Source organism: Ambystoma mexicanum, chromosome 4p, assembly GCF_040938575.1.
Source record: "Ambystoma mexicanum isolate Mex_15411 chromosome 4p, UKY_AmexF1_1, whole genome shotgun sequence".
NCBI classification, from domain to species: Eukaryota; Metazoa; Chordata; class Amphibia; order Caudata; family Ambystomatidae; genus Ambystoma; species Ambystoma mexicanum.
In genome coordinates, this window is record NC_090927.1 from 897,881,217 (window position 1) to 897,893,577 (window position 12,361).

The 12,361-nt window shown below is 46.7% G+C and overlaps 1 protein-coding gene across 14 annotated transcripts in view; it reads right to left on the reverse strand.

The window, feature by feature from the left end:
- Positions 1-12,361, reverse strand: part of MAP3K7 (mitogen-activated protein kinase kinase kinase 7) — a 1,005,666-nt gene that overhangs the window by 402,508 nt on the left and 590,797 nt on the right. For all 14 annotated transcript variants that reach the window (XM_069606471.1, XM_069606465.1, XM_069606460.1 and 11 more), the window contains exon 10: positions 3,015-3,148. In XM_069606471.1, coding sequence (XP_069462572.1) covers positions 3,015-3,148 — 134 coding nt within the window. The remainder of the gene's footprint in view (positions 1-3,014; positions 3,149-12,361) is intronic.

Here is a 12,361-nt window from a genome sequence, read left to right on the forward strand (position 1 = left end):
ATGCTTTTGTGGAATTGACCAGGGAACTCTATTACAAAATAGTCAATGGTTTTCTCAATTCCTTTAGATTTTAAAGTATCATAACTTGCCGGCCCACTCCCGGACGTATACGTGTTCCGGTTACCTTCTGCCAGGGAACGCTTCACCGGTTTTGCCAGGGGTCGCAGGTTTGCTCTTCCTACTTTAACTTCATAAGACACGGTTAAGGCATGAGCTGAACAAGACAGGACTCTTGGCAGGACCTGGTGTTGCCCAATTATCAATGTGTAACAGAATGACAGATGACGATTGGGGTGGTCTCTATGGTCAAGCCCTAGACGATTCTGGGGAGTGTACTGTGATTCTCTTTGGCAGGGGTGTTGCCCAGCTATTCGATGTTCAGATAGAGAAGGAGAGAATAAACTCCCCTTTCTTACTTTCCAGGGTTGATCTGATAACATCCTTTTATGGTGTTTCAGTGAGTTGATATCTCGGGTTCCTAGACAACGTGTCTTTCAAAATCACTGAGGTAGTTGTTCTCAGTTCATACGCTTCACTGTGCTCCCCTTTTTGCCTTAGTTTCATGGAACTTCTAAAGAGTTTCTTAAACAGCTCAACCACTCCCTCCCAGGCATTTTGTTCTCTCAAGTTACCTGTATTGGGGTTGGGATCCTTCCCCGGGTCGGTAGGATTTCGGATGATGGTCAATAGCCTTCTCCCATTCTTGTCAGGGTTCGCTTCTTGGGCCTTGTACAGCTGGCTGTCATGAAGTGGACCAGGGGCTCGACCTTCCTTCCCTGTATAGAAAGTCCAGCCACCACCTCTCTGGATACTGTTCAGGTTGGGTAGGTAGCTGTGCAAACGATATTGTTAGCAGGTTCGATGCAGTTGTTGGTCTACCCGGTCCACTCACTATAGGTCACGCCACTGCGACCTAACCTCCGTCCTTCTGTAGGACAAACTCTCTGGTCCACAGATATGACGCTGTCCCGGCGACTTTAAAAAATGTACAACCGGGGTGTTCTGCCACTCCTCTTGTTTGGCTTGCCCCTCTCCCACCGGCCACCAGCATTCAGGTGTATACCTTTGGCATTCTGCCTCCATGTAGGGCATATATTCCCTTCTTCAATTCTGCTTTCTCCACGGCCAACACCCCGTTGGCCTGCGAGACATCCTTGTGCTTTCCGTTGAACTACACCGTCCAAGTCTCTTGCTCGAGCTTCTCAGGCCTGCCTTTGGGTGCTCTCTCTGCTTCGATATTGCTCTGGCTCTCCATTTCTCGCTCCAATACTCTCTCCAATATCCTTCCACGTACTCTTCCGCCTTAGTTTGTTTCTGACACCCTGATATAGCGGACCCTGATATAGCAGGGTCCGCCCAGACATAACGTCCATTCCATGGACTACAGCTGTTCTGGTGTTTTTCGCTCTCGATTGTAGCATTCTCTGAAGCTTATTCATCTCAGTACCTAAACCATCAGGCTAGTTCAATGTTTCACATTAACACATGGTTGTCAACATGAGTTTAGACGCATAAGGATCAGGTCCTACTGTAAGCCTACCGGGTTGGGGTTTAAAGGGGCTGTGCCTCCCAATAGCGTCATTACCTGCAGGAGGTGAGGCCCTCTCCATGAGTTCCTACCGCATGTTACCACCTCTAGAGGGAATATTGGTTAGCAGCCTCACCTCCCTAGCATCATGGAGAGGGCTTCTCCCCTGGGGAGAAGTAAAACCATATGAAGGATCGTCACAACACACCGCAAAGTTACAAAAGAAAAAGTAATATGCATACAAAGTATCCAAACCGCACTTCACTTTAAGGGGAGGTGTGCAGTTCAAAAGTACCAAGTATTTAACCAAGGGAGACTAGTACTGATAGTCTTATGGACAGATCAGATTTCACATAAAACACTTAGGTAGGTTTCTGTACTCGGCTGATGCAATTTATCAGTGCAAGGTTGCCCTATGCTGTCCAAATGGCAAAGTGCACCTCTGTGTGCCCTTCCACTTCAACAACAGCTATCATTTTAACAAACAAAATGAGCACGGTTGTACGCGGTCACCTACACCTTCCACTATCGCAAACATTCAGAATAATTTCAAGTTACTTCTTTCCACCCCCACTTCTCTTGACACAGGGCACAGCGGTACCAGTGTCAATGAACAGTTAATTACCGACTCAACGTTTTAGTCTTGTGTTGGACGAATGCCTCCTCACAAGCTAAAACTGAAAGTAGGTGTTGTAATTATGCTACTATGCAATCGTATGCCATCACAGGGACTCTGCACTGGAACAAGGTTGAAAATGGATTGAATTTGGACAATGTTCTTATAACCCACTTACCTCTCATTCCATCCAATACAAATATGCCTTTCAAATTCAACAGAAGACAGTTTTCAATTACCATTAATAGTCACAGAGACTTGCGCCCCTCTTCCTGGAAGCTATCAGTGGTAATTCCGATATTTAAGAAGGGGGACAGAAGTGACCCAATGAATTACTGGCCGATCTGGTCCTTTAAGATATGCTAGAATGTCGTATGTTAAGCTGGGTACAGCTAGTTGGTACAGAACGTTCAAGAGGTTTCCCCCATTGCTGGATGCAAAAATACACTGCTCTCAAATGCCCGCTCCCAAAAGGACCACAGTTTCCCTGATATTCACAGTCTAAATATGCTGTATATTGGCGTTTCACTTTAGACATCAGCCTACAAAGGCAGCTGACCACACCTCTAAATGCACTTAGTCTAAATTGTTATTTCTGCCCCTCAAAGCCACAGCAGGCATAACAGAGTAAGAAAAGGCCATCAACTGCAAAGGAGGGATTACTACTGATCCAAGCCACCTTGAAACAAAGGCATAGATAATGAAAGAAGCAAAATAACATGCATATTGCCATGATACAGCTACAATAAAGTTTAAGATTGGTCAAGGCAACCTGCAGACACCTTTTCCAAAGTCTATGTGCAGTACATGTGTTCAATAAAGATGAGCAGCAACAGTATTGCTTAGAGTGAATACATGCATTATGCTTACCGTTTGCTTGGACTGGTTCTTGAGGTGTTGCGCGAGCTTTGACTCTATCCGTTTCATTGTATCATTGTTACTTGCAGGGTAATCACCAAATTCAATCATAGGATCACTTTTATTGCTAAGGTCTATGAATGAGCCTTTAAAAGGAAAATATAAACTATTTTAGGGGAGCACTTGTTCTCAAACAACTTTCAAAATGTTAAATAGTTCAGAATTACAGACCTATATAATAATGATAGTTTTAGACTCATGTTCCAGCTCAATAAAAATCAGCACCACCTTTGGCAGGTCAAAAACAATTCACAAAATACCACGATTTGAAATAGTCTAAAACACCAGTCCCCTACATTCATGTATTTCAATGCAGCTAGCTCTCAGAGTAAATAAGATGGATGCAGAAGTAAGCCTAAGACTAGACCAGGGTTCTGCAACCTTTGGCTCTCCAGATGTTTTGGACTACAAATCCCATCAGCCTGAGCCACAATAGTCAATGGTGAGGGATCATGGGAGTCATGGTCCAGAACATGTGGAGAGCCACAGGTTGCAGACCCCTGGACTAGACGTACAGGAGCGATGATATTTGGGATCAAAATACCGGTAGTGTATATTACACTGATATTTAAGTTACCAAGGAGTTGCATGACTGTATCTGGGCATAAGGTAGCAGCAAGAGGGCCTTCATAATGTCACATATCACTTATGTTACTTGCAATATAGTTGTGAGTACTTTATCTCACAGAATCTATATATCTATGATGCATTACTCACCGTAGTCGTATTTCTGATGCTTGAATCGGCTTAGATTCACATGCTATGCATAGGCCGCCATCTAGTGGAAGCTGTCAAAACTCGAAAAGGGACGTCGACAGGGCGTGCCAGTAATACTATCCCTAGTGTGACGTCCATTGTACCCATGGTCCTTCACGCGCAGAGGTCCCTCAGATTGTTTTGTTTCTGACATGAGGTAGCATGAAGTGTAGCTCGAGTACAGGTGTATCCAAGCAGATAAATATCAGAAAAGCTCATAAAACATCTATGCACCTTCTCTCAGGGGAGGAAGGGTGGGCGCATGTGAATCTAAGCAGGCCCAAGCATCAGAAATATGATTACAGGGAGTAGTGTATCCATTCTGAGGCTTGTGGAATCTGCTTAGATCACATGCTATGCATAGATTAGCAAGCAGTGTTAGGAGAAGGTGGTGGGTTGTGAGAAGGAGCGGTAGCAAACAAATGTTTAAGAACTGCTTGTCCCACCTGTGTATCTGCTTTGGAATGGGTGTCAATGCAGTAGTGCTGAGTGAAAGTATGTACTAAGCTCCATGTAGGTGCTTTGCAAATGCTGTCTAAGGGGACATTTGCGATAAAAGCCAAGGTAGCTCCTGTGCTTCTAGTGGAGTGAGCTCTTGGTGAAAAGCAGTGTTTTGTTTGAGAATGAATAGCACAGTTGTATGCATCTGATCCATCTGGAGATGGCATTCTTGGAAATGTCATCTCCTTCTCTGCCTGTTGCTACGGCGACAAACCGCTGGTCTGTTTTCCTTAGCGGTCTGGTCTGGTTTAAACAGGAAAAGGACCATCCTCCTCACAGCCAATGTGTAGAGTTTTACCTCAGCTGAGCAAGTTGGATTCTGAAATAAGGCTGGTAGCTCAATGGATTGGTTCACGTGGAATTTGGAAATGAGTTTAGGAGAGAACCTTGGATGAGTACGTAAAACCAATTTGTCTTTATGAATGATAAAGAAAGCATCCTGCACTGACAATGCTTACAATACTAACTCTTCTTATGGAAGTAATAGCCACTAAGAATGCATTCTTGTATGTCAGGTGTTTAAGACTTGACTTGTACATAGGCTCGAATGGGGGTCCCATGAGCTTAGCGAGTACAACATTGAGATCCCAGCTTGGCGGTGGGTTAGAAATTGGAGGGGGGAGTCTCTTTACCCCTTGCATGAATGCCTTAATGACTGGAATTTTCCCCACGATACCTTACTCAGAGGTGGTATACGCTGATAAAGCCGCCAGGTGGACCTTTATGGAGTTCAATACTAACCCTGAGTCTAAAAAGTGGAGCCTATAGTTTAGAATGTGGGATGGAGTACATTCTATAGGTTCACTGAGTGTGGTTGAGGGTGAACTGTTAGTCCCAGTGTTGGGTCAATAGGTTCGTCTGACACAGGAGTTTGAAGGGATCGCACATCGCCAGTTTGCGCAGATGTGGATACCATGGCTGTCTTGCCCACATGGGAGCAACTAGGATGAGCGTCATTTGTTCCCTGTGAATCTTGTTCACTACCTTGCTCATTAAGTGAGTCTTGGGGAGCGTAAGCAAATTTCCCTGACCAGTTCATCCATAGGCCGTTCCCTTGGAGCCTAGTTGGGGGAACGTGTACGCGAAGTCTGGGCATTGCTTGTTTTCTCCAGTAGCGAACAAGTCTAGCGAGGAGGAACCCCACTTGGAGAAGATGTGGGATCTCTGCTCAGAGAGTCTGCTAGAGTGTTGAGTACACCTGGAACATGTTGGGATGATAGGAACATCCCCCGTTTGAGTGCTCACCTCCATATTTTCTGTGCCAGCTTGGACAGACTTGGAGAGTGTGTGCCCACTTGTTTGTTTATATGGAACACTGCAGTGGGGCTGTCAAGATCTGAACCTTCTGGTACGTCAGCTGCACTTCGAATGCTTGAAGTGCTTTGAATACTGCTAATAGTTCCAGCAGGTTGATGTGGTTCTGTGGCGTGATGCGAGTCCACAGATCATGTGCTGTGTGGTGAAAGTAATGAGCCGCCCACCCAGAGAGTGATGAGTCTGTTGTAACGATCGCTTGGGCCTCCAGATCGTGGAAGGGTTTTCTCTTTAACGGATTTTCCTTTGTCCACCAGGGTAGGTTTTGAACTAGTGTTGGCGAAAACAACCACTAGATCGCCCCACTGACCGCTTGCCTGAGACCACTGTTTCACCAACCACTCCTGCATGGGGTGCATTCGCAGACGTGCGTGTTTGACCAGGTATATGCACAACGCCATCATGCCTAGTAAACGCATTGCTTTGCGTACGCTTATCTGGCGACCGGCTTGATACTGAGGTATTTGCCAAAGCATGTTTTGGACTCTTTCCATGGACGGAACGGCCAAGCCTGCTTTTGCGTCTAAGACAGCTCCTAGGAACTGTTTGGTACAAGACTTGACTTCAATTGGAAGAGAAAGTTTATGGTTCTTTGCGTGTTTTGCTTGCAAAGATGTGGTGATTCCCCTGTGATCAGTCAATCGTCCAGGTAGGGGTACACTGGGATTGCCTCCCTGCACAGATGCGCTGCCATCACCGCCAGTACCTTGCTGAATACCCTTGAAGCAGACGCTATTCCGAAGGGTAGCACCTTGAATTGGTAGTGCTGGTTTGCTAGCTTGAAACGCAAGATTTTCCTGTGTGCTGGGACCATTGAAATATGAAAATAGGCATCTTTCATATCCAGGGTTGCCATGTAATCTCCCCGCTTTAGCTACCTCCTGTAGCGTTGTCATGCAGAATTTCTGCGGCTTTACATAAGTGTTTGCAGGGCACAAGTCTAACACTGGGCGCATAGATTTTTTTTGGTGCAAGTAGGTTGTATAAATACCCTAGTTTACCTCGTTGGACGGCACAATCTCTATGGCGTACCCGAGAAGCAGCACGTTGACCTCTTCGAGAAGGATGAGCTGTTCTTCCATAGTTGATTTTCTCTGGCACGGGGATGCTTTGATGGTCTTTGGATGAGCTCCACACAATGACCTCCAGTTACTGTCGATAGCACCCACTTGTCCGTGCTATTTCCCTCCTATGCGTGGGTGAAGAGTGAACTACGTCCCTCTACTGGGGAGGAATAGGAGGGGACCTGCAGCGGGCCATTATTGCTTGGGAGGTGTTCCTCCACCTCTAGATGTGGAGGATCATCCCCGGCAGCGGGATCTGCGCTGGCCTCTTCGGTTGCCTTGTGAGGCTTGACTCTGGTTGTTCCATGAAGAATGTTAACCCTGTCTGTAACCGGAATTGGGAATTTTGGCCACGAAAACGGTGAAAATAGTTTCCACCTGTCAATTGGCCAAGAGACCTCAAGAGTGTTGTATTACTCTTTGGCAGACTTTAAGGTGTCCTCCACTGCTTTACCGAATAAGACTGAAGGTTCCACTGGCATGTTAAGTAACATAGCCTGGGTTGGCGTAGCCAAGCGTGATGCTTGATTTTAGTCCCCTCAGCGATAATATAGCCTGCATTATCTGCGCCATCGAGATTATTTTTATGTATGCAGCTGGAAGTTGCCTTGCCATCAGCTGCCACCAGAGCGAGTTGTGATTTTAAAGGTTCAGGAGCAGAAGCTATTAAGGCAGTTATTTCTTCCCATTTGTGGCAATTATAACTTGCCAACAGTGTTGCATTGTTGGCGATTCTGGTCTGGAAAGCAGATGAAATCGCAACTTTCCTCCCCATAGTATAGAGCTTCTTGCTCTCCTTATCTTGGGGGGCCTTTGAAGAGGCTAGTGGTGTCACTGCCCTTTTACGGTTCGTTGTCACCAAGAGCAAATCCGGCTTAAGCTGGCCCCTGATATAGAGCGCGTTAGATGGTGCTGGGCGGAAATAATTCTCCACTCGCGGGTTAACTGCCCTAGTGTGGTTAGGTGTATCCAGTGAAGGTAGGATCCTCCTCTGGACAGATTGTAAAATTGGGATGAATTGGGTGCCAGCCTTCCTGTCTCAAAAAAGGTCTCCAAAAATATCCCCCACAAAGTCTTTGTCTAGCTGCATTTCTTGTGTCTGGATACCAAAGTGTCTAGCCACTTTGATTAATATGTCGTTATGGAGGGGATGATTATGCACTGGCGAATCGGCCATTGGGGAGTCCTGTTGAATTGGTGAGGCCAGAGTATACACCTCTGCATCTTCATCATCATCCTCATAATAATGATCAGATTGTTGATAGTCCCCATTATCACCTTCAGTGTCTGTATGGACGTCATACAGATCACCTAGTACTGGTTGGACTAGTAGTGAGTCAGGATGAGCTCTTTTAGCTGGGGGCTGGGAGTTGGAAGCTGGAAACTGGGAACTTGAAGGCTCTGTAGTAGGAGGTCTAACCTGAAAGTTTTGATAAGCCAGAGGTTTTTTTCCAAAGAAATTGGCAAAAAAGGTAATTCTTCTCATGACCCTGTCTTATGTCTTCCACAGTCCATTGGGCTGAACTGGGAATGACACCAGGGTACTGAGGGGTAAGGACTGGAAGGCCCCTGGGTGTGGGTGAGCCCTTGTTCTGTAAGGCTTCAGCCAAAGAAGCTTCCTCTTGTGGGTCACAGAGTGTTTCTCTAGTGGGTGTAGATTTGTCCTGATGAGACTTCTCTTTATGATTCGAACTCTTGGAGGAGTGTTTCTTAGAGTGAGTAGCCCATAGCAGGTTCTCAGGGACATGTTTTTGACTAGGTGTGATAAACCAGTTGTAACGCTCACCTGGTATCCACGGGGACGTCACTCAGCCTGTTCTGACCTCTTACGACCTCGAACCCTTCCCTGGACTGGAGACTGGGCCTGAAACACAGGATTGGTAGAGTTTAACTCCCTATTGTCTCTGTGTGCTTGAACCTCTTATTCCCCGGGATCCAACCCTTCCCTTTGATCCACAGCTCACCTTGTTTTCTTGGAAAGTGTGCTCTCCGTCCTGCTTTCAGCGCAGGGGCACGTTGATTGATGCGGGCTCATTGCTGCCTAGTTACTTCACTGGCAAGAGTCCGACAGGTAAGTATAATGAGTCTTTTGAACTGTTCTCTAACTTCGTTCCTTTCCTTCCTTAGATGATGGCCGGCGTCCAGGCATGGCGACGTGCTGCTGAGATGAGTAGCGTGAAGGTGAGTGAGAGCGTGATGCGCGATGTGATCCTTTCGTATTTGTATTGAACTGAGTTCTTTTTCTGTGTCTTTTAGGTGCCGCGACGTTTTCAGCATGAATGTCGGGTTATGAAGAAGAAATGCGGTAAGCGCGGTATGCAGCGCCTCTAGATGTTTCCACGCTAACCTGGAGTGCCTTTTCTCTCTTGCAGATGGATGAGAAGTTCCAGAGACAGAGTTCCCCCAGAGCGGCTGGGATTCAAGTAAGCGTTTGAAGCTTGTACAGTCTTTAAAAATAAGCGAAGATTTGCTGAATCCTTACTAATGCCCTTTTTCTGTTCTTTTCCCTTTTCCATATGAAACGGCGTGCCGGGATGGGAATGACACCGCCGAAGATGCCCGCAGAACAGAAGGAGCGATGAATGATGGGCAGAAGCACCGCAAGGTAAGGCTGTTCCTAACGGTGTTCTTGTAGGAGCTGAGCGCAGAAGAAAGATGCAGGCCTACTGGAGACCGATCCGAACACGGCGAGTGTCACGCTGCAGGTGGAGAACACACAAAGCATGTTTCTCAGCCTGGGCGTGGCTTAAATAGTCTCTGGGTATCCCAGGTGTCTCTGGGCTGAACCACACCCAAAAGACTAGACTGCACATGCAGTTCTGGGAACCGAAATATGTGGGGGCATCCATTTTGTCCCCATCAATGCACTACAAGTCCAATCCTCAATGTTATCCTATGGGAGTGATTCTGGTCCCACAAGCGCCAAGTCTGACTCCAAGTGGGTCTTTGGAGGGATGGAGAGGCCCTTGAGGGCCATGTAGGTGATTGTGGCCTGGCTCCAGCCTGACAACTTGGAGGGCTGGGGACATGAGGGGAAGGAATCATGACACCAGTCTTTCAACCATACAGCCGATTTCGACGTATGATGTTGACTTTCGGTAGTGGGACGTACCTCTGCCTCGTCAGCCGATGAAGTTTTTGGGACAGATGGCCCGTCATGGGGCGATCGGGACCTTGAGTGCCCAGAGGAAAGGGATTCTGTAGACCTTCCTCTTGATGCCATACTTGGGCGTTTTGTCGTCGACTCATCGCCCTGGGATGTGTGTTTAGTGGCAGGGGTAGTGGAAGTGCTTTTGCAGCCGGGTGTCGACCCCGTAACAGCGCTGCCTGCCTGTCTCTTGGGGTCGGGCGTGCACTTGGGAACTTTGCTGTTCCCTGTCGCCCTCGCTGTCCGAAAAGACGGTGACGCTGCCATTACTGGAAAGTCCCTCCACGTCAATGGCAGCCTCGGCCTGCATTGTGTGCTGGGTCCAGCGCTTGGTTCTTCAGTCTTTAAGAGTCTTAGGTTTGAAGAGCTTGCAGGCTCGACAGTGCCCCTTTGTCATGGTCGCTGTGCTGACACAAGTTACACACTCGGTGTTCGTCTATCCACAGAAATGTTTTATTGCACGTGGGGCAGAATTTAAATGCTGTTCTATCCATGTTTGGGAAAGGCAGCCAGGCGAGAAAGGGAATGGGTGGGAAAATACATACTACAATGACCGCCCCCCACTCTCCCTACTGTAAGGGCCTAGGTCCGGGGAGGCCTTTCAAGGTCGAAAGGGTCCATCGAATCTTGTATTCGTCCGACGGCGGTCTTTTCCACTGCATCAATAAATCTGTCATTGTTGGAAGGAAAAGGACAGAAATAGTAAACTATTTTTAATTTATCATAAGCAAATGGTGTTAGCCGAAATTGACCTCTGCGATAAGCGACCGCTCACGCTGGCGGAAAAAAAACAATCTGAGGGACCTCGATGCGTGAAGGACCATGGGTACAGTGGACGTCACACTAGGGATAGTATTACTGGCATGCCCGGTCGACTGCCTTTTTGAGTTTCGACAGCTTCCACTAGATGTCGGCCTATGCATAGCATGTGATGTAAGCAGATTCCACAAGCCTCAGAAATATGTATATATGGGATACATTACTCACCGTAATCGTAGTTCTGATGTTTGGATCTGCTTAGATTCATATGCTGTGCATAGGCCGACATCTAGTGGAAGCTGCGGAGTATTACAGTTGTTGTTTTCAAAACTCGAAAGGGAAATCGAAAGGGCGTGCCAGTAATACTATGCCTAGTGTGACATCCACTGTACCCATGATCATCATTTATATATATATATGATACATAACTCACCGTAATCGTATTTCTGATGATTGTATCTGCTTAGATTCACATGTTGTGCATAGTCCGCCATCTAGTGGAAGCTGCAGAGTATTACAGTTTTCAAAACTCGAAAATGAGTGTCGACAGGGCGTGCCATTAATACTATCCCTAGTGTGACGTCCACTGTACCCATGATCTCTCAAACGTTGAGGTCCCTCAGATTGTGTTTTTTTCTGATGTGAGGTAGCATGAGGTGTACCGTGAGTACAGATATATCCAAGCGGATACTTATCAGACAAGATCATAAGCATCTATGCGCCTTCTCTCTGAGGAGAGGAAGGATGGGTCGCATGTGAATCTAAGCAGATGCAAGCATCAGAAATACGATTACGGTGAGTAATGTATCCCTTCTGAGGCTTGTGGAATCTGCTTAGATCACATGCTGTGCATAGATTAGCGAGCAGTGGAAGAAGGAGGTGGCACGTGAGAAGGTTCATGAGCGAATAAGTGTCCGCTTGTCCCACTTGAGTATCTGTCTTGAAATGGGTGTCAATGCAGTAGTGCTGAGTGAAAGTATGTATAGAGCTCCATGTAGCTGCTTTGCAAATACTGTCTAAAGGAACATTTGCAATGAAAGCCAGCGTGGCTCCAGTACCTCTTGTGGAGTGGACCCTGGGCGTAAAAGGCAGCATCTTATTTGAAAGGGAATAGCACAGTTGGATACATCTGACTATCCACCTTGAGATGGCGTTTTTAGAAACGCAATCTCCTTTTCTGCCTGGCGCTATGGAGACAAACAGCTGATCTGTTTTTTTTAGTGGTCTGGTCTTGTCTACGTAGTAGAGGACCGCCCTCCTCACATCTAGTGTGTGAAGTTTTACCTCAGCAGAGCTTTTGGGTTCTTGGAAGAAAGCCAGTAGCTCAATAGACTGGTTAACGTGGAATTTTTAAATGAATTTAGGCGAGAACCTAGGGTGAGTTTGTAAAAGCAGTTTGTCCTTATGTATAGTAAAGAAAGGATCCTGCACTGACAAAGCTTGGATTTCACTGACTCTTCTTATGGAAGTGATGGCTACTAAGAAGGCAGTTTTATAAGATTTGTGCATGGGCTCAAGGGGGGGTGGGGGGGAGACCAGGGACCATGAGCTTAGTAAGTACCACATTAAGGTCCCAACCTGGTGGTAGGTTAGAAATTGGAGGGTGGAGTCTCTTTACCCCTTCCATAAATGCCTTGACCACTGGCACTTTTCACCATGACACCTTGTTCTGGGAAGTGGTGTAGGCTGATAGAGCTGCCAGGTGCACCTTAAGTGAGTTGAACACTAACCCTGCATATAATAGGTGGAGCATATAG